This window comes from Epinephelus moara, chromosome 17 (genome assembly GCF_006386435.1).
Source record: "Epinephelus moara isolate mb chromosome 17, YSFRI_EMoa_1.0, whole genome shotgun sequence".
In the NCBI taxonomy this organism is placed as follows: domain Eukaryota; kingdom Metazoa; phylum Chordata; class Actinopteri; order Perciformes; family Serranidae; genus Epinephelus; species Epinephelus moara.
This window is the reverse complement of record NC_065522.1, coordinates 15,140,247-15,162,028: the sequence shown is the minus strand read 5'-3', so window position 1 is coordinate 15,162,028 and position 21,782 is coordinate 15,140,247. Positions and strand designations below refer to the sequence as shown.

The 21,782-nt window shown below is 41.1% G+C and overlaps 1 protein-coding gene across 1 annotated transcript in view; it reads left to right on the top strand.

Annotated features, from left to right (window-relative positions):
* LOC126404200 (glucosidase 2 subunit beta-like) overlaps positions 1-21,782 on the top strand; it is a 190,452-nt gene that overhangs the window by 53,447 nt on the left and 115,223 nt on the right. Inside the window, exon 9 of the mRNA XM_050067256.1 lies at positions 9,646-9,732. Within this exon, the coding sequence (XP_049923213.1) occupies positions 9,646-9,732 (87 nt within the window). The remainder of the gene's footprint in view (positions 1-9,645; positions 9,733-21,782) is intronic.

Sequence of the window (21,782 nt, the reverse complement as noted above, 5' to 3'; positions counted from 1 at the left end):
TCGAAGTAGGTGTGGCTTAAACCAGAAATGGGTGGGACCTGACCAGAATTTTTTTTTTTAAACCCTATATTGTTGATTGATTTTTTGAAAACTGTTTTCAGAGCAGCCTCAGAACTGAGCTTCAGATCATTTTTGATCGCAAGAATGAGATTGAACTTAGCTATCCAAATGAGGATTTTCCTCATCACAAGTACTGATATTGAGACATTTTACTTGGATGATACTGGTACTCATAAAATGTACATTATCTGTACCAGATACATGTTTCATCCAAGTACTCAGCTCAACTCCTGTTTTCTCTCCAAGGGCTTTAAAATAGACATTCAGAGTAGTGGACGTAGTATTAAGAGCTCTGCTTAGGGCAGGTGGATGGGTCTAACAAGCACAGGACTTCGACCCAGGAGACCAGTGTTTGTGTCCATGTGAAACTAAAAGTCAAAATTGACTTATTTTGTCATGTCAGTTGTTAGTTGCGTGCGTTAACTGCCGTGACGAACAGCAACCTTGATCTTTTCCTAACCCTAACCAAGTAGTTTCGTTGCCTATGCCGACCCTCTATGTCTAGATAGAACACGAAAGGCTGCCGGCTTGTGCCCAAGCTTCAAAATATGACAAGTAGGGATGAGATCACATTGATCTATAATGGTGAGAATTAGAATTAGAACAACAACACTGACCATTAGCCATTAGTGCTTTATTTTCATGTTCTATTGGCTGTCTATTACCTTAAACATGAAATATTGTAAATAATACCCTTTCATAAGGTAGGATGTCAAAGATTTTGCCTTTTTGGCTATACTAAATGAGTGTCACATTATTTCCTTAAGTGACAGTATAGTTTGTGCATTGTATGTATGTCACTATACCCCCAGATTATGAACATAATTGATAGGAGACAGTAGTTGTTATATAAGAAGGGTTAAAATAAGAGCCTGATTATGCTCATGTTCTCCTGCTCGTATTATCTCAGTCTCCTGTGTTTGTTAATGCATTTGTGCCGAGTGTGGTTGTGTGCTTGTGCACTTAAGTCAGGATCAGTATTGTTGTCACTCTTACTCCCTCCCTCCCTGCTTCCTTCTCTTTTCTCACGCACTCCCCTCACTCCCTCTACAGAGTGACATTTATTAATTAAATATGTGTACTGCCGCAGGATGTGCTTCCCTTTCCACTATCTCCAGACACTAATAATTACATTGGCATTTAGCTCCGTGATAAGCCGACCCTATGGCCTTTATGAAATGTTCCCTGGGCCCGGATACTGAGCAAAATATAGACTGATGTGATGCTATATATCGATCCATCTGCCTGTCTTCTTGCTTTTATCTAAAGAAAAGAGGCACTGTTCATTAGCATGGTTAAAGAATCTAACAGCAACACCTGACTTTTACATCATTAAAGGCTGAAATCGAGCTTTGCTGGAAAGACGCAATAGGTGGGCTGTTTAATTGAAGCTAGATCTGATGATGACAAGTTATTACAGGTAAATAGATGCCACAGGGACCACTGTCATTTATGAAATATACTCCTCTGGAGCCTTAAAGTCGAAAGATTTATTTTTTATGGCACAGTGTAGACTTCAGGGCTCCATCTATCATGTCCTGATTAATTTGGTCCGAGCCAAATCTCTTTCAAGTTCTCATCTGATTTTGGGTCTAAAACCAAAGAATTTTATTGCCACTTTCACTAACATATTGAACACTAAGACATGTACAAGCAGCAGTTTGACTAAGCAAAGAAATGATGGATAAGCCGAAAGCTCAACTGCATCAGTGTTTCCTCTTTAAGATTATGCCCCTGCAGATCTAAGTGAAGTTAGCCAAAAAGCTTTAGAGTATTAAGTTTGACTTTGCTTTACCTAATTACTTTGCCTCAGGTGGCCTAATCAGGCTGATACATTGCAAGATTATTATGTGGCTTATCAGCTTCAGGGCTATATCAACTGATGCTTAAGTCACAATTACTGTAATCGTGCGTTTAGTTTGTAAAAAGCTTAAATGTACCAGTTACATTTTAGTAAGTTGTCAGCAAATAGGCTGCCATCTCTCCTCTCAGTTATCATTGTATCATACTGACTTGTTTTATTTACAGTTTGTAAACATGTGCTGCAAATATATGACATTATACCTTATGATTTACACGATTAATGGAATACTTCAATTACTAAACCTGTGTCACACTGAATTTGTGAAGGCAAGCTTGTTTTTCTAGCAGGCCTCTGGTGAATGAAGAATCCAGAAACTGAGAAAATTCTCTGTGTATTAAAGTCATAGGTATACGTCTTTAACAACAGCAAAACCATATCAAAACATCCATTTACAAACTCACACAGCTCATGCAGTCTCATTTATCCAGTTGTATGTTGAGGACTTCTCAAACAGACAGCCCTTTCCAACAGGGAACTAAACTAAAAGTGAAACCTGTCTATGCTCTCTTCAAAGCTAGACTCCATTGACAGAACAGTAATTTTACCTCACTGAGCACAAGTGCTGCTGGTTTACCCCTGCCTCTATTGGTGGTTTGTTTGTGTTATTGTGTGGCTTTGCTGAATCCGATCTAACCCTTTAGAATAGCCAAGGCCACACAATGAGTGCGTTTGCATGGACAGTTTAATTCCCTTTTCATTTGGAATGAAAGTTCATTCCTATTAAAAGTGAACTTTTAAACACCTAATTTGGAATGAAAATGGCCAATTGAAAATTCTAATTCCGAATGAAAGAATTTCTCGCACTTGTATACACTCATTCCTCTTTACTCGTCCATTCCGGTCTTTCTGCGCATGCTTGTTTCCTTGCCCTTCTGGCATGATGACGTACAGTATATAGCATGCATAGCAACGGGCTGAGATAGAGCAGTTGGACTCTTGCACTCACCGGTTTCCATTCGCCACAGCACGGTCTTCTATTTCCCTCCTTCAACCTTCTACCTCCCTTCTCCTCAACAGACGAAGCATTAGCAGAACAAGGTTGTTGTCGTACTGCTGCTTCAAGAATATAAGCAAAACAAGCCCGAAAAAGGCACTAAGAGCGGCGGCATCAAGCATCTTGTTATCCGGAGCGAGGACTACAGTGTTTTCTTCCGGTAATTTAAACACGTAACATCTGCCTCGCCCCCTATCCAATCAGAAACTTTCCCTGCCCCAAACCTTGCGCGGACCTGAATAAAGGCGATTAAAAGGCGATAAACTGATCTCCCGTGTAAACCCTCATTCGGAATGAATATTTCCCATGTAAACTACCTGGAAAAACTTCAATTCCGTATGATTTCATTCAGATTTATTTCATTCCGATTGACAAGCCATCATGTAACCGCACCCAATAACACAAACAAACTAAGTAATCGCGGCAGTGGTCCAGTGACCAGCTGCACCCATGCTCAGTGAGGTAAAATCATTATTTTTGTCAATGGAGTCTGGCTTTGAAGAGAGCATTGATAAGTTTCAGTTAAGGTTTCGTTCCTCTTCAGAAATGGCTGTCTCATTGAGACTTTTAGGGCTGACGTCAGGAGGACTTCATTTTATTAGTTGGAGGCAACACAACTCACCACCACAGGGCTGTAGGCTACAAAGGAGTCTTAAAATCTTGTCTTGTTGTGTTATTGGGAGCCAGAATAGAAGGAGTCATGGCTCAAAATGCCTGTCAACAAAAACAAGGGCAACTATGGCTAAATGTGATGTGAAGACATAAGGACTGGATAGAGACTGTCATCAAAAATGCTGCATGTGCAGCGCACACTTCATGTTACGGATAAAGTATTTACTGTTGTAGGGATGAATAACGTTATGTGTATTAAGGGTTATCATCTCCACCTAATCAGATATTGGGGAGGTATTAAGAGGAATATTGGATTTCTCCATAATGCAAAATTTTAGTGCATTAGCTAACATTAGCTTCTATAGCAAAACAAAGCAGAGGAAACTGTTCAAGAGTCGTCCTCCTTTGTAAGTTTGGTGTAGTCATCAACCACAAAGCCGGCCATCCCACCTTCAGCAATCCCGACTGGTCGGCCGGTCTGGTCCTGTTGGTCAGTGTTTACTTATTCAGGTAACACTCGTGGTTCCGGAGAGTGAGTGACCTGACATGGTGTGTTCATAAATTCTCTCTACACTAAAATGAGAGCCCTGTTGGTCAAAGAAACGGAGCTGTATATTTATACATGAGTTAACAAAGGTTGAGTTAATCACACATTTACTCTGCTTGGTGCTCTGCTGCTCCGTCTCCCCAGACCGCTCTGAGAGTGTGGTGCTCTGGATAACCGAACGGTACATTCTGACAGTGCTCTGAATTTACGAATGGTCCAGTTTGTGCCAGATGGCCCTCCGGCACTCTGAATGGATGTTTCCGAATGCACCCTCCCCACAGAGACTTGTATCATCTTCCTCCATTGTTGAAACAAGCCAACAGAACTTGCTAGCTAGCGATAGCTAATGTCTGTGGAGAATTGTTTGGCTTCCAGCTAAGCCCCACCCACCAAAAAACATCATAACAGTAAAAGGGTCCATACAACTTGGCAAAGGGGACTTTGATAATACTGTATAAGTTTTGATATAGTTTTGCTGTTGTTAAACATGGGCTCTTATGATATCCTCCATTTTTGGATTCTTCAAAGTTTTCTTCACAAATCTAACACAACACAGGGTGAGTAATTAACATACAAATGATCATTACGCGGGTGAAGTATTCCTTTAAGGTTATACGTCTTTTAGCTTCCCTCCTGGGCTAGAAGAATACCATAATTCCACAGAGCAGTGCGAAGCAATCACTCCAGGTTTGCCTGAACAATCCCTAATCACCAAATTAAACTTGAGATTCGAGTCTCACTTGTTCCAGAAAGGTCCGGCTGAAATTACCAGGGAAGGTTTCAGTGAAAACCATCTGGGCTTTAAATTGGACCTTTGGGCTCGGGGGATTGTATGTACCATTCGGTATCAGCTAAGATGACCAGTGTTCTTGCTGCCATGGGAAATCTGCCTCTGACTTCTATTATTTTGGTCGATGTCTGTCAAAGTGCCTGAAATACCCCAGCAAGGATCACTAGCGAGTACTTTTCTATCTGAACAACATGCTGTTCTGCTGTATTTGCCGCTGCACTCGACTGAGGATAAAAGCCCAAACTGAGTGACAGAAATGCTTAAATGAGGCAAACTGACAGAGGTGTCTGGCAGCTTTATTACATATGTGACTCTCTGTTCACATATGTGTGCATTCAGTATGCACACATACTGTATGCGCTTTAATACTGTGTGGGAGTGGTAATATTTTCACTTGTGTGGGTTCATGGTAATAGATGTCTCATCTTTTTGTTTGTGCTGTTTCCACGTATTTGCAAGGTGATGCATTTCATAACTAGAAACCCAATATTCTCTTGCCAGGTGGATATAAGTGGTATTTGTAGAACTGTGCTTCTGGGACTAGCTGGGTCTATCAAATAACATAACACAGTATGTAGCAATGTTATTTGATCTTTCCTCTTTTCTCTCTCCCTCTCTCTCTCTGAAAGGCAATATCTCTGCATACTGTTATATCAGCGCTCGTGTTAGTTTGACTAAATCAACTGTAGAGCTTATTTGTCGGAACTGTTGGTGAATTTTCACATAACAGGAGTCAAATCTCCCAGAAATTGCAGTTTAGATACAGTTTACAGACTAACTGTGCTGCTACATAAAAGTGATAGATGCTTAATGTGCAATTTACCCACAAGACCACATTTACATAACATCTCTTAAAGATGCAGTTCTAGTGAGGATCTGACAGTTTTGAAAAGGCTTTTCACGTCATTTTTTTTATCTTCACCCTCAGTTGAAGCATTTTGGTCTGTTCACTTTGTTACCTTGTTAGCCGGAGCTTGTTTTGTTTCTATATTTCAATAAATTAACATGGACAAGGTTGAGGCTCATTACAGCTGGACTCTGTGGGAGTGAAAAAGGTTCACTTTAGTTCTCCAGTCGTCCTTGTTGGCCAACCAAGCAAAGATGGTTATTTTTATGGGTGTAAAACAAAAATATGAAGCTGTCTGCAGCTATGAGTCTGATGCTTGAAGTAACTGAGCAGAATCTGACAAACAACAGTTGGCCTGATACTAGGCCTGTCACAATAAATATGTTATCGACTTATAATACGATATATATGGACATGACCTTGATCATTTTGCTGACCTTAATATTGCTGCTTTTGTTTATATGTGTGTTTGTTTACATTAGAATGTCGCCAACATGTTAGCCAACGTGATGCCGGAATAAACAGCAGTGTTTCCCTGGCCATTTTAAAACTTGGGTGCAGAAATTCTCCCTTTGTACGAGTACGATGAAAATTAAAGACGACACCAGTAGTGTAAGAGTGTTTTCACATATAGTCCTTTTTAAACAAACTGAACTCAGTCCTTTTAAAGTGCACCAAAAAGTGGACCAACAGAAAAAGGACTTAGTTCTCCTTCTGGTCAATTTCAGCTCTGATGAGGCTCAGCCCTCTTTCTGTTCACACTATAGCCTATATATAATATATGATAACATAGTTTTGTGCTCACTTGGACGTGGTACTGCAGTGCTGTTATGAAGCCCCTCGCTTTCAGATGAACTTAAAAATGGAGGAAAACCTTAGCGTTTCTGTGTGCTTTAGACTGTATCTGTTTGATGTACTCTACATTCCACATCTGGAGACGTGCAGTATGTTCAGTGGACCAAACTACTCCTTTCCCTGCGTCCTTGCAAGTGTTACAGGCAGACATGGTTTGGTCTGTTTTTCAAGTGTTCCAGTGCAATAGCATGTGATCTAGAGGGCTAAATACAATGGCAAAGAGCAAACCAAACCTGGAATGCTTTGTGTTAGGAGGGCACAGGTTAAGTGTGGACTTGAAGTGAACCGAACTTGTAGGGTTCACTTCAGAGCGGTCTGAGTTCTCTTGGAGTGTTCACATATGCGCAGAAAATGCTAAGTCACCAGTCTGAGTCAATTTAGAAGGCTGAAAAAGACCAAGTATAAAAACAGGCACAGTTCTGATAGTCATTAACTAGCCAACCCCTGAAAGTTAGCCAAAAAGTCAGTTGTTTGTCATTTTACCCTTAAAACAACTTCGTCCTCAATTCTGTAAGTCCACCAGCAAACCGCGCAACTCCCAGGCTGTCCATCTATGACGGCACAACAGCTGGATTATGGAGGTTAATTACTGAGGTTGCAATTTTTGGAGGTTCGCTAAACTTGTTTGTTAGTCACAAGAGGCATCATTTGGTTTTGGTTTTGTGGACCAGATTTTGTGTTAAATCTGAGTAGTTTTGGGCTAATTTTTTACATATACGTTCTTGTTTAAAGGCGCTGTATGTAAGAATGTGGCCAAAACGGTTACTGCACTCAAATTCAAAATACTGCCGCGAGTCGTGTCCGCCCCCCCTCCCCTACAGATTCGAGGTTGCTGGACAGCGGCACGCTGGAGACTGATTTGTTTGCCCACGGGCGGCTGCCGTGGCAGGGCCGCGTCGCCGCGTCCTTGATCTTCGGTTTTCCAGCGGACCGTTCGAGCAAGTCCGGCTTCTCTGCTGCTAACGCTGCTGCCGGGATACAGCTGAGGAGGAGCCGGCTGCTAATGCTATGTACCGGGACACTGCTAATGCTGCTTGCCGTGCTGCTGTAGCTCAGTCGTAACTGTAACTGATGCTGAGACTCTACTGACTGCGTGACTGGTAGACGGCGGTGGGTGGCGCAACAGGCCAAAACACAAATTCAAAACATAAACATGATTTGCGGACCGTAAAATTTTTTTTTAAATGCGAATATTCTGGCTGTACTATTGTTGTCGGTGAGATCAGTATGTTATATGAACATTATTCCTTAGTCTCTGTGACATATTAGGAGGATTTTACGACTATTTGCTTTAGATTTCTTACATATAGCTCCTTTAAGTTAACAGGTGTTAATTACTTTTCTTTTTTCTTACATATAGCTCCTTTAAGTTAACAGGTGTTAATTACTTTTCTTTAAAAGTGTGTTAAATGTTTTTTTTTAAAATCCCAATTTCAATGTCTGAATAGTCTTAAGAATTAAAGTTCATTGTTCTTTGAAAGCATGTACTTACAATACAATAATGTCTTTTATTGCAGTCATTTATATCGATCAACAAAGGTGTTTGTTGTGACAGGCCTTGCTGATACTAAGTAATATTTTCATTATCGATTACTCTATCATTTATTTCAAGTAATTGTAATCACAAGTTCTGAAACTGTGACGTCTATAAATGTCTTCGTTTTAGACGACTTACAGTCCAAAACTCAAAGATCTTCAATTTGAAATAATCTGACAATGAGATAAATAGAAAACCCTTACAAATGAAAAACTAGCACCAGAAAATATTTGACATTTTTCCTTGTTAAATGACTTGAATGAGGAATTCATAACCAAAATTGTTGCACATAAATTATCTGTCAATTGACTAATGGATTCATAGACTCATTGTTTCAGTTCCACTATAGATTCTGTCCTACCAAACTTTTGTTCATAAGGTTGAAATCAAGATGCAAGAGCGTGTCCCCAGTAACAAAAGATAAAGACTGAATGTTGCATAACAAACAGTGAACTTCAGCCGCATTCAGCTCATTTCCTCCCTGTGCACACAGCAAATTTCAAACAAACACATTTTGATTTGGCTTCGGAAAGACCATCTAAGCACAAAAGAACTTTTCCGCCACTCACGTCCAAGGTGATTCACAGCACCTGCCTGCCAGTCCAAATGTCCAGATCCACAGTCGTGTTTATTAGCTTAGCTTAATTGTGCATAGTATCTAAAGGTCAGTGCCTGCTGTGATACATCGCTGCCAAATGGCTTCCAGGGGACACTGTTTCAGATGAATAAACACTGAAAGCTGCACCACCTTCCACCCCTCCGTCCCCATCCTTTACCTCCCAATGCGCAGCAGCATCACATTTCGGCTTTTTCAGGCCTCGCACAAGGTCCTGTGACTGATGGGCATCCACTGGTATGCACCGCCTCACTGACTTCCATTTCAGCTGGCAAAAGGCAGCAGATTAATTCGCTTGTCAATTTTTTCCACCCTTTTCTTTTTTTCAGCAGAGGTTTATTCAGATAGGAGGAACGATGTGTTTGTCCTCCAGTGAATTAAAACATGCAGTATATCTGTATAACTACACCCTACCCTGTGATTAATGGTATTTGACTTCTATAAGCAGTAAACTTCTTCCGTTTGGCTGTAAAAGCTGATTTAATGAGAGAGTGACTTGAATAGATAAGCAGATATGGCAGCAGGGATTATTGGGAGGTGAGCTGAATGGGAGATGGATGATATGCAGTTTATTATCAGTTATGTAATGCACTTTTTATAAGCCCATACCTGTGGGGCCAGCAGGCACTCTGTGATAGATGTGAGATTGCGAGCTTGTGTGCATCTTAAGATATGCGTCAGAAAGTATACGCGCTTTTGAGGAGATGTGTGCGCTTGTGGTGTAGGTTGTGTATTAGGTTGCATTAAGAATTTACAAGAGAAGAGAAAGCCTTATATGTTAAGTGCTTGTAAAGATACAGAAGCTCTATGTTTGATTAGTATACTGTGTTTGCACATTGAATGTGTTTGTATGCAATTTGACCTCAACTGCCCAGTTACGGTGTTTATCATACTTTGACTAAAAAATGACTCTTACCCCTCAGGCTTTGTTGGGAGGCGGCTATCAGGTGGATCTCACCAAGTTTCAACACACACTCTGGGACATCCTGACAAAAGGAGACAGTGTCAAGGTGAGCGGCATCATCCTTCATTCTTCCACCACCCACTTCTCTTTCTCTTTGTTTTTATGTGTCAGCACTGGCGATAGCCGTGGCCGGAGGCATTATGTTTTCGGGTTGTCCACTCGTCCGTTCTTATGTCCGTACATCTGTATGTGCATTCGTTGTCAGTCTGTTAGGGCTGTCGCAGTGAAGGAATTCTTCCCCCTGTGTTAATTAAGGGTGGCTCAACAGCATGATGTGTTGTATTGCCACCATTTTTTTTTGCACATTACTTCATTTATCCTGATTTTATTGCTTAGTAAAATTTTTAGTCTATAATCAGGCACATTGTTGCTGTTTAAATGACAAAGACACAGTTTTAAACCAAATTAAATACGTGTTAATTTTAAATGCCGAACCAAAAAGAGCAATAATACACTTCAGTTGCGTTTGGTTGCTATGATACAGAATATCCACAAAAGGAAAAATGTTGGCACAAGGTAGAATACTTGTTCTGCAAGAAGGGAAGACTGAAGTACTTAGTGAGAGACGACTATTGTTGTTGTTTAACAGTATGATGGTTGGTCTTTGTGGTATTTGCCCCACCCCTCCTCCACTGTGATCGGACAGCAGGGTAAAAAGTGACAGTGACGAGTGGCTGCAGCGTTTTATCCAAGGTTGAACATGGTCCAACCATTTCTAAATGGAAAAAGATGCCGAGCAATTGATTCAGGCCTTTATTTCAAGCCACCTCGACTACTGAAATGCACTTTTTACTGGGCTCCCCAAAAAAACACCACTGAGAGACTTCAGCTCATTCAAAACTCTGCAGCTTGGCTAGTACCCAGAACCAAGAGGAGAGAGCACATCAGGCCAGTCTCAGCTGCTCTGCACTGGCTTCCTGTTACATTTAGAATTGATGTTAAAGTCCTCCTCCATGTATACAAAGGAATTTTTTTTTCCTGATTTTACTACCCTTGTTGTAAAGCAGTTTGTGCTGCATTTCTTGTTGGAAAGGTGTTATATAAATAAAGTTTATTATTATTTATCAACCAGATAGATGTTAAACGTGCAATGCTCAGCGCAAAATTGTCTCTCAGCGCCTTGTTATGCTGCTTGTGTTTGTAGCATAGAGTACACACGGTGCTTTCCCATGAAAGAAAGGAAACAACATGAGCATATTGGTTGTGGCAGTTGCTCGCCATCTCCTTCAGTTGGCTTGTTGATACTGATAGTGACATTGATAGTATGCATTACTGCAGTTAGCGCGTCAGCCCTACTGTTTGCAATATCTCAGGAACACCCTGAGGTAGGTCCTTCAAATTTGGCACAAACATCCACTTTGACTCAATGATGAACTGATAAGAATTTCATGGTCAAAAGTCACTGTGACCTGACAAAACATGCTTTTGGCCAAGAATTCATACGTTAGTTATGACAGCAGTTCACGCAAATGTCTCATAGGATAAAATAATGAAGTGATGGCAATATATACTCCAAAGTTCAAAGGTTACTTTGACATCATAATATTCTGCAAAAACACTTTTCTGGCCATTACTCAGCATCATAACTAAGGAACAGAAGGGGAGACATTTGGTCAGATACTGAATAACTGACACTTATCTTAAGTGTCCACCTTGAAACTGTGCTGATTGTATGGATCTTCTGTGCTGCCTGGCTGAACATGTTTGTGAAGCATCTATGTTTTAGAACATGTAGCTTCTTTGCAGGAACATACATATTTGAAGCGTTGTCTGATGTGATGGTAACATATTAGTCTGTACAGACGTGGATATAAACTGTGACAGGGCGTACAACCATTGACCAGTTGACTCTTCCACATATAAAAGGTGGAGCTAGAACCTTGGTGACATTTGGTTGTTTCTTCTTGTGGGCCTTGTGAATGTTGGAACATCCAATGTGCATTTATGTTTGACTTTGCAGAAGCATAATTCCAGCTTGACACAGCTAATATAATAGGCCTCTCCAGTTAACCTCCATGCATTCCCTGAAATGGCTGTAAAGACAGCTTGCAGAAGGGAAAACGGTGAGAATGTGAATGCCGAAGTTCAAAGTTACCGTGCAAATCTTCTTTGCCTCTGATAGTGGATCTGATGATTGTAGCAATTCTGTTAATTGACTATATAAATGCTTTGTGACCGAGCCCTTATCTCACATTGATCCCTTTCTTCATCCACCTATAGCAGATTCAAATTGTCTCAACCCTTTCCCTCTTTGTGTCATTTTGCTTTGATCCATACTGAAAGCCTCTCCACTGGCTGTTACAAAACAACTTCCTGACAGTGGCTAGATGCACATAGGAAAGTAAAGCACTGGTGTGCTCAATGACTGTGTGCTATAACCTCCAGGAAACAATATAGAGACAAGAAGAAATCTAGATGATAAGCACAAAATGAGGAAAAATTGTATTCCTTTAACCGAAATGTGCACAAGCTTGATTACTCCAGAGTTGTAAATGCAGCCGCTGGTAATTTAACGCAATGATGTTCTTCTAGTTACCACAGTGTGATTAGATTTATCTCATGGTTCTATTCTACCTTGACAGCCACAACACAAATAGCCTCATAATACCTTCCTTTCTTGAGTCCGTGTTAATTTAGAGTCTCTAAACTGCCGACATATTTCATTCTGAGCACAGGTTTATATACCACGTTTTCATCTGACAGCTAAGGCCTAAAAGAAAATGTCCGTGCCTCTCTCCGTCTCCTGAACTGAGGACGCGGAGAGCACGAGATACCATCCTTTCATTTCCGCTTCTCCAGATAAAAAGATGAGAGAGGGAGAGGACGAAAGTGAGGCCTATCGCTGGGCAGCAGTGATTGAGTCCCTTCGCTAAGCCACAGCGAGGATCTGCTCAAATAACCCACTCTGCCGATAAGAAGCTAGTCATTTCCATAGACAAAAAACATTGGGGTTCAGATTAGATTTCACCATCCGCCTGGCTTATCTTAGTGTTGCTCCATCATAGAATGTGAATTATAAGGCAAACTCCTGTCCCCCGTCTTCTTATAAAAACACAACTGAAATACATATGGACTTGAAAATGGAATGATTTCATTTGTACTATCATTGTTAGCAGAAGCTACGCTGGGCTGAATTTTGATGCCCGTATTAGAAATATCACCAAAATTGACACGTTTTAAGAAATATCCTTACCATTTTGGAATTATTAAAGGAGCAATACATTTTCTGTTCCAGGTAGATGCTATTAGTGCTAGCTGAAGAAATTCAAGAAAGTCTTAAAAATAAAATGGTAAATCATCCAAAATGCTTGCATCGCTGTTTTAGAAACCTCTAGAAGAGCCTGCTTTTGGTTAAAGGACCAGTGTGCAAGATTTTGGGGGATATTTTGGTAGAAACTGAATATAAAATTTACAGCTACTTTCTCATTGGTTCATAATCACCCGAAACTAAGACTAGTTGCTTATTTGTTACTGCTGGATGAGCCTTTTATATCTATATATGTCCGCCATGTTGTTCTACAGTAGCCCTGAATGGACATACCAATCATTGGCTTTACATAAGTGCCATTTGCGTTTTCGTGTCGGCCACCATAGCTCTCCTACACACAGAAGAAGTTTCATTTGGTTGCAGTCTGCAGCCTTACCAGTAGATGTCACTAAACCCTATGCACTAGACCTTTAAATAGTGACAAAAACTAACATTTTAAAACCCACACAGTATTTATGAAACACAAAAACTTAAAGAAAAGACGTGAAATAGCTCCAAATAAAAAAGGTTTCTTGCCCCTGAGTTCTCTTTTCATCCAGCCCAATCTTTACCTTTAACTATTATCCAGTCACTTTTCAAGCAAGTAGGCATTGAAAGTCTCAGTTGACAGAGGTGTCCAAACATGACCCCTGAGGCAGATGTTCATTTTCTGTCAACCTCGAGATGACAAGTGTTTGATGTCTTTGACTGAACAGGAAGGGCTGTAAAGATACAGAGTTTTAGTCCTTTGTTGCTGGGTATTTTATGTATTTATGGCCGTGGCTACAGAGCAAGTGGGTGCTGAAAGGTGCTGAAAAGCTGGGTTGTTTGAGGGGAACTCTAATTGTACTTGTATATATGTTCATTTGTGAATGCTCATTCTTATGTTTTAGACGAGGACAGGCTGCTGATCAGTGCTCTCAGTTCTTACAGGTCTAGTACAAAGGATATGATAAGGCTGCATTCACACCAAATTAGGTGTTGCAATGATCAGCCGCAGGGTTGTGCAGTGGTGTGGGAGTGTCACTTAAATGGCCTTTGTGTGGGGGAGAGGAGAGTTGAGATCAGCTATAGAGAGCCAATCTCCTCATCTCAGACACTGAGTGTTTGTCCTTCAGTAAGTTTGTTTATGCTGGCTTTTGTAGAATTCCTTTTGATTATCATGACTGTTGTATCTTTACTGCCACACATGCACACACACGAACAAAGCGAGCGCTCTCCTTTGTAGGATAGTACACACAAGCTGTCAATACATACTTTATTTCTTTTATTCACCATAGTGTTTAATGATAGAAGAAGACAGTAGAACTTGTTCCAGGGACCTGCATCTTCTGGTCAGATCACGGTGACGCAATTGGCCACCGCAGCGCGACATTCTCCAAAAGTTGATTCTGTTTTAACTTTTTCGTGCAGGCCGTTCACATTCCAGTGAACTGAAGGACTGGCGTTTTCGCCACTATGCCTGATTTGGTGCGAATGCAGCCTAACGTGGGATTTATACTTTTGCGTTGAATCAGTGCCATACTTAATAATAATAATACATTTTATTTATAAAGCGCTTTCCAAAGTTCTCAAAGTCACTTTACAAAGTAGGTTAAAAACACATCAAAAACCAATTTACAGTAAAATACATCAAAGACAGAGAGGAATAGAAATGGGAGTGAGAACAAGTAAATAAATAAATGAATTTTTAAAAAAAAGTAGCTAAGCATTAAAAGCAGAACGGAAAAGGTGAGTTTTGAGTAGCGATTTGAATGATGGGAGGTCAGTGCAGTCACGGATGTGTTTTGGGAGGGAGTTCCAGAGGGTGGGGGCAGCAACGGAGAAGGCTCTGTCTTACACTGTAAGCTCTGCATCGACGTAGAGCCTACGCCATAGCCTGACATGCTTCTCCTCAGAAATGTAACTATACGTTGCGGCGACATAGATCTCCTGTCTATTTTTGTAAGCTGAAACAATTTCCCTCAGTGGACACGAAGCATTTATTTACTTTAATTTCACAGATAAACAATAAATTGTGAAGACAATAAAGCCTCCACAAAACTGGCATTTTAAGTCTTGTGTGTGATTTATCCTGGCTTCATATGAGTAGGGGAAATTTCCACTCGTCGCTAGGCTAATTTATACAATGTAAAATGCCATAGGCTTGTGCTAATAATGTTAGCATGTTATATTTGTTTGCAAAACATATTTAGTAAAAGACAGTTGTTTTGTCAGTGAACCCTGTGAGCTGTAGAGGAGCCGAATTTCGTAATGTTACCTTTGTTAAATGTTGCTGTTGTCCCTGGCTTCATATGAGTAGAGGAAAAGTCTGCTAGCCGCTATGCTAAGTAATACAATATAAAGTGGCATAGGATTGTGCTAACAACATTAGCATGTTGTATTTGTGGGGAAAATGTGTCCAGTTAAAGACAAGTGCTTTGTCTGTGAATGCTGCAAGTTATAGTGAAGCCAATTTGTGTACTTGTGTTTGAAATTGTCTCTATTAAGCCATGTTTTAAATCAACTAAAGTTTACAACACTTCACAGAAATCCCACCACAGGTATAAATGCTCACAATGGCGTAGGCTACGGCGTAGGCTCTGCGGAGAACTGACGTATAAATATAAGTATAAATCCTGCTTAAGGCATGCATTTAACTGTACTAATTCAATATGCTGTTTTTACTTTTTCATTCATTTGTTGTGTCCATTTAAAGTTTTCTTCTGTCAACATTTTATCATCTCTGCTTGAAGAGTTTTATTCGATTTAGGGTACTGTAAATTTTTTATGTCGGCGGCTTTTGCTGGTGTGATGGAGTTGATTTATTCATCACAATATGCAAAACAACCACAAACCAGCCTGTGAAAGTAGTTTGCCATTTTTATAAAGCAGTCTTAAGCTTTGCCCGTGTTACTGTAGGAGACGTGTCAGCTGCTATGTGGCACTTAAACATCAGCATGACACTTAAACTCTCAAGGGGTCGTGCACCACTCGTAAGCACTTGAGTCTCCATACCTCTTGGTTTCTTGCTCTTCACAGCCTGATCAAGCATCTCTCTCTTGCATTCATTATGTTCCAGCCATATGTTCAGTTCACTTACACGTGACACCATTCTTTGATTTTCTCGAGATGCCTAAACCAAAAAGCAGATCAGGAAAAGAGTGTATTGTTAAATGTGCTGCATAGAGACTGGTTACTGATTAGGACCTTTCCACACAGATACACAGTGGCTGCGGAGATTCCACACTTTCTTACACATCTCATCCCAGGCAACAAAGGCCGTCACAAAAGCAATGGCCATGACAGTGCTTTCCATTTCAAGAATAAACATCACCAATGAATCAGTGCGTCTTTCATACAGCCTAATTGGGAACTGGTTACTCACTTTTCTTTCATTTAATATGACGTTCACCTGGCCTTCTTTGTCTCATCAAATGGTTGCCAAATGGCCTTGGTTACAGTAAATAATGCAAGAGATTTGTGCAGCCCACCCTGCCTTGTATTTTTCATTCTTTGCACTGAAAGATCACAGATTGTCAGACTTTACCTCTGTGCTCAAAGTTGGCATCAATTGGTATTTGCAAATAGATATTATTGGTTAGAATGGCAGTAAATATACAGTAGTTTAGCCTCAAATGTCAAAGTGCATCCTGGTTGAAAGCATCGCATTCACTGACTGTAATTTACCCACAATAACAGCACTACAATAGTGGCTAGACAATATACATTCACCTCAAGCATCAGCAATAAAACATAAAGACTTGTCTTTACACTTCTTTTGGAAAAGCCAGAAGCAGCAGTGTCAGCAGAAGTGGCACACACATGCTTTGGATACGTAGAGAGCACAGAATTAGTGGAGTATTTTTGGGGATTGGGGGCTTTTGCTGTGAAGACTGGTGTGCTGTTAGGGGTACATTTGTGTGAGCATTTAATGGACCCCCTGCTGGACTCCCCGTGGCCCCCCCCTTTAAAAGAGGCCTAAGCAAACCTGACATCAAGAGCATTTGGGGGACTCTCCATCTATCTATTGCAGCACATTTTTCTCCCTCCTTCCCGCTCGCCCCCCCCCCCCCCCTCCTCCTCCTTTTTAAGCAAAGACAACTTTGGTGAATATTTCATGGGGTACATTGCCTCAGTTTCACAGTGTCGAGCAGGGAGAGTGGCACGCGATGACGACTGACAGGACCACACGCCGGCGTCCGCTAGGAGACAGCCTTTCTTTTTGGTCTTCCTGTGACACTCCTACTCTTTTTTTCCCCCTCCTGTTTTCCTTCTGTCACAGACAACAGCTCTTTCGGGCGAGAGTCTGGCCGCTGATCATTTAGCTGTTTCTTTAAATTTTAGTATGACTACAGAACTTCTGCCGATCCATCTGATACTGTTGCAAAATGCCAACATATGGGCTCAAATCTGCTTTTGCACAGACTGCAACAATTATAGCACTTAATGATTCGATTACATGCTTTTGAGATCATACAGAAACTTAACTGTGCTTCTTTTGCCAACTTTGATGCTTACATTAAGGAGAGCATTATCGAATTATCAAAAGGGAAGTGTTCTCTTTGCAAAGGAGTTGTCATTCTTTCAAGTGGCTTTGAAAAGCACTTCCCTTTTTCATGATACAGAATGATTCCATCTGCTTTTTACCTTTAAAGCTGACCTCAGCCTCCCTCTTCACTCAAGCTGCACATTATAGAAATATGCTGCATCAACCATAAAATAATACCACTAAATAATCACTTTTGTTGTTCCTTTCAGCGCTAGTCAAACTCCAGCGGCAACCCCTCGATATCGTATTGCTCAAGTGCAAGCTCCGATGATTGCCATTACTGTTATTTGAAGGCACACTTCATTTCCCTCCCCAACATTCAATTTCATGGAGGGATGAGAAAATGCTGCCTTTCCATGCTACTTACGAAGGTTTGACAACACTACAGTATGCTCACTTTGCTGCCGCCGCCACTGCCGCTGCACCCCCCCCCCCCCCCCCCCCCCCCCCCCCCCCTTCCTCTCTGCTCTCTTATTTAATAAACACTGTGCTTGCTTGACTTACAGTAGGTTTCTGCCTCGCCTTGCTCAGTGTGACGAGCAGCTGAATGGTGTCACAGTTAACAGGGGCGGCTCTGTTGCTCTGTTGTGACAATATCCGTTTGATGTAAGAGTGGTAGTCCTCGGCTGCCATGTTCTCCCCTTCTGCTCTTTTACTTTCTTGTTCCTGCTCTGTCTGGATCTCACCGCTGTCACACGTCAGAGAAAGCCAACTGGCATGACCTGAAAGTGCGACGGCGACACGCAAGCTGCCGGTTTCCTCGCTGCTGATAGCCGTCCAATGCGCATACATACATACAGAGAAGTGCAGTCATTTTTCGAGATTAAAGAACTTTAATTGGCTCTCGCTCTTGTCTGAACTGGCGTCCCAGGATGCAGCAGAGGGTGCCAGTGATGTATAAAAGATGCTGTGTGTTCGTGCATGTGTGTGTGTGTCTCTCATTTTCATAAAATTGTGTGTTTTCATCAAATTTAGTCACACATAAATCTGCCATATGTCCATGAATTTACCGCTGAGTGTAGTTTTCAAAGTCAAGTATGCTGCTTAAAGAACCAACATCTCTCCCTCCGACTTACACACACACACAGACACACACACACTCAAATACCCACAGACTTTGAAAAATGCAGCATTCATCAGAGGTAGCCTTTTGACTCCATCAGCACTGTTTTAAGTCTAAACATGGTTTTCCAGAAGACATGACTCATACAGCAAAAGGTGCAGCTGCAATTGTAATCTTTTTTCAGTATCAAACATAATCTCAACTTGTGTAAAAGTAAAACATGATAACATGTAATAATAGACAGGAAGATATTCTCCTGGTGGAAGAAGATTTTGTTAGGAAGTGCCATTAAAATTAATCAAAAGATTCACTTGTTAAAACCACCATGACTCACTCCGTCACTCCCCTCGCTGCGAGCTGGAGATACAGAAGAGGAAAGCGCCAGCAGCCATGTATGGCATCGGAAAAGGAAAAACCACTCAGGGCGTCTCTGTCCTCTGTTTAAACAGTGCCACAGAGGTGGGGGGAGTGGGAGGAGTGGAGGGAGGGAGGGGGGGACCAGTGGAAGAGGGGATAAGAGAGAAGAACTTTCTCACAGCTGCCCAGCCTGAGGCCCAAAATATGTGGCGCTCTTCTCGTCACAGCGTCACCAGCCATCCGTCCTCGCCTGTCATTATTTTACCTCTCACAGAGCACACACGCCGTCTCTCAGGCACACATATGCACGCTCGCACCACCACACACTGTCTGTGCTGTCTTGATCTACTCTTAAATGCTGCCAGCATCAGATCCTCAAACATGGCCAACTTAAACGGGATGGAAGAAAACAGACTGCAAATTTTAGTTGTTGGAATGTCGTTGCCATAAAATGTTAAAATACTGCATAACTGGTCTATTATATTAGACATTTGGCATGTATTATAGTGGAAACATTGATAAGCCAATTGTTGATATTAGTACATATTTCCAAAGTGCTCTAAAACTAGATTTTGCATTACTGACAAACCCCCTTTACTGTGATGCTTTTTTAAAATCGGAATTATTGTTCATGCTACTAAAACAAAGCACTTTTTAGCATTAATTTATGGATGTACGGTTTGTTCATATACTGTAGTGTCAGCATTGGACTTTGTTTAAACTGCCACAAGGCACCTCTTTTGGTTGCATGAATAAATTAAAAATAAATTACTTCTGTCAGTAGCAAAGATGGAATCAAGGTTATATCGTTATCTGGCACATTAAGTTTTACAGTGACAATAAGCAAAGTTTGGTTCCATTTGTTAGTGTGTGGGACCCAAGATAACTCCCAAAATATTGTGGGGTAGGAAAGATTGCAGGAGTGACCAGTGATGTGAGGTTGAAATATTTTTTGGCTCTGTGCAAATGACGGAAGTATTGGCACAGAAACTGTTTAATGTTTGGCTAAAATCTACTTGCTATCTTGTGAGCGTCAACACATTCTGACATCGTTTGAATTGCATGATTTGTTCGTGTCCAGTTGTCCCTCAGTATAGGGAGTGATCAAAGCAGCATTTTAACGGCAGTATTTTGGACCAATGTCAGTTTATTCCAATGGATTTGCTGTGATCTTTGTGTCACTTGTTGAGCTGACAAAGATTTGTGCCGTGAATTCATGAAGAGTTCAACTTTGATGAACTTTGACACACAAATGTTGACCAATTGAAAATTCTTGGTCTTGATCTTGGAGAGAACAGAGGTAATCAGAGAGTCTCACATGGAGGTCACAAGTAGTCACCATGTCACTAAGCTTCTAACACCACCTATTTTGCTAGGATCTGAAAAAGGAATTTCACCCTGCTAATTTTTGGTGTAACTTCGGCCTTAGAATAAAGGTCTTCACAAGTCCAAAATGATGGATCCAGGAAATTTGTTCTGAGATCTGATTGGACCTGATCATTTTTTAAATAGTATATTCCCCACAAATTTTTTGCCCGCGATATTATAGATCCAACCTGTTGCTCATGCAAGGTGAGTGACACCTGGGTCTATTTTCTGGACCAGACAAGCCACTCAATTAAAATTGCATTGTTCATTTTAGGCATTTTAAGGCAGTACAGGAGGAGGTGCACATTAATAATCCTCCAGGACTGTAACATGCTCATGTTTAACCCAAACAATTAGTAGTTATTTTGTAATTGGACCGAGACCACCTCTTCAAGAAGGTCTCGGTTCGGTTGTTTTGGTGCTCACCCGAGTGCGATTGCTGTGTTCACACCTGCCCAAATGAACCACACTTAGTGTATATATAGGGGGCAAACAACTTGAGTTTGATTGAACTGAACCAAACAGGGCAGGTGTGAATGCACCCTTAGGGAGGAGGATGGGCAGACAAAGCATGAGACCCTGCAGACTATGTTATGCATTCCCACGCCTTGAAGCACTTTTTTTTTCTCTTTAGAATGAAGATAGTCTTTTTCACCCCTTAAAGGCGCTGTATGTAAGAATGTGGCCAAAACGGTTACTGCACTCAAATTCAAAATACTGCAGCGAGTCGTGTTTCTCAAAAACATCAGTCGGGTCGATGACCCACATGCACATGGGCTACAATGTATGATCGAAAATGAATAACAGTTGAAAGTATTCGAAATGTCCATCCCCGTCTAGCTATGATGCTAGTTAGCCAACTTTGGCTAAAGCTTACCTGTCGAGGAGAAGAGTAGCCACTTCGACATCCGATTTCAAATTCTTCTCCGCTTTCAACCATCTCCACCGTTCACAACCATCTCCTATATAGACCCTCGCTTTGCCTCAAGTTTTGTCTTGGCGTTTTTTGGGAATCATAACGAGGTCGTTTGGGTTTAGTCACACCGTCAGCCATTGTAGCTCAGTCGTAACTGTAACTGATGCTGAGACTCTACTGACTGCATGACTGGTAGACAGCAGTGGTTAGCGCAACAGGCCAAAACACAAATTCAAAACATAAACATGATTTGCAGGCCGTAAAATTTTTTTTTAAATGCGAATATTCTGGCTGTACTATTGTTGTCGGTGAGATCAGTATGTTATATGAACATTATTCCTTAGTCTCTGTGACATATTAGGAGGATTTTATGACTATTTGCTTTAGATTTCTTACATATACAGTCAGGTCCATAATTATTTGGACAATGATACAGTTGTCGTCATTTTGGCTCTGTACACCACCACAATGGGTTTTAAATGAAACAATGAATACCTGCTTAAAGTGCAGACTCTCAGCTTTCATTTAAGGCTTTTTTCAAAAATGTAGTATGAACCGTGTAGGAATTACAACCATTTCTTCACACAGTCCCCCAACTTTAAGGGCTCATAAGT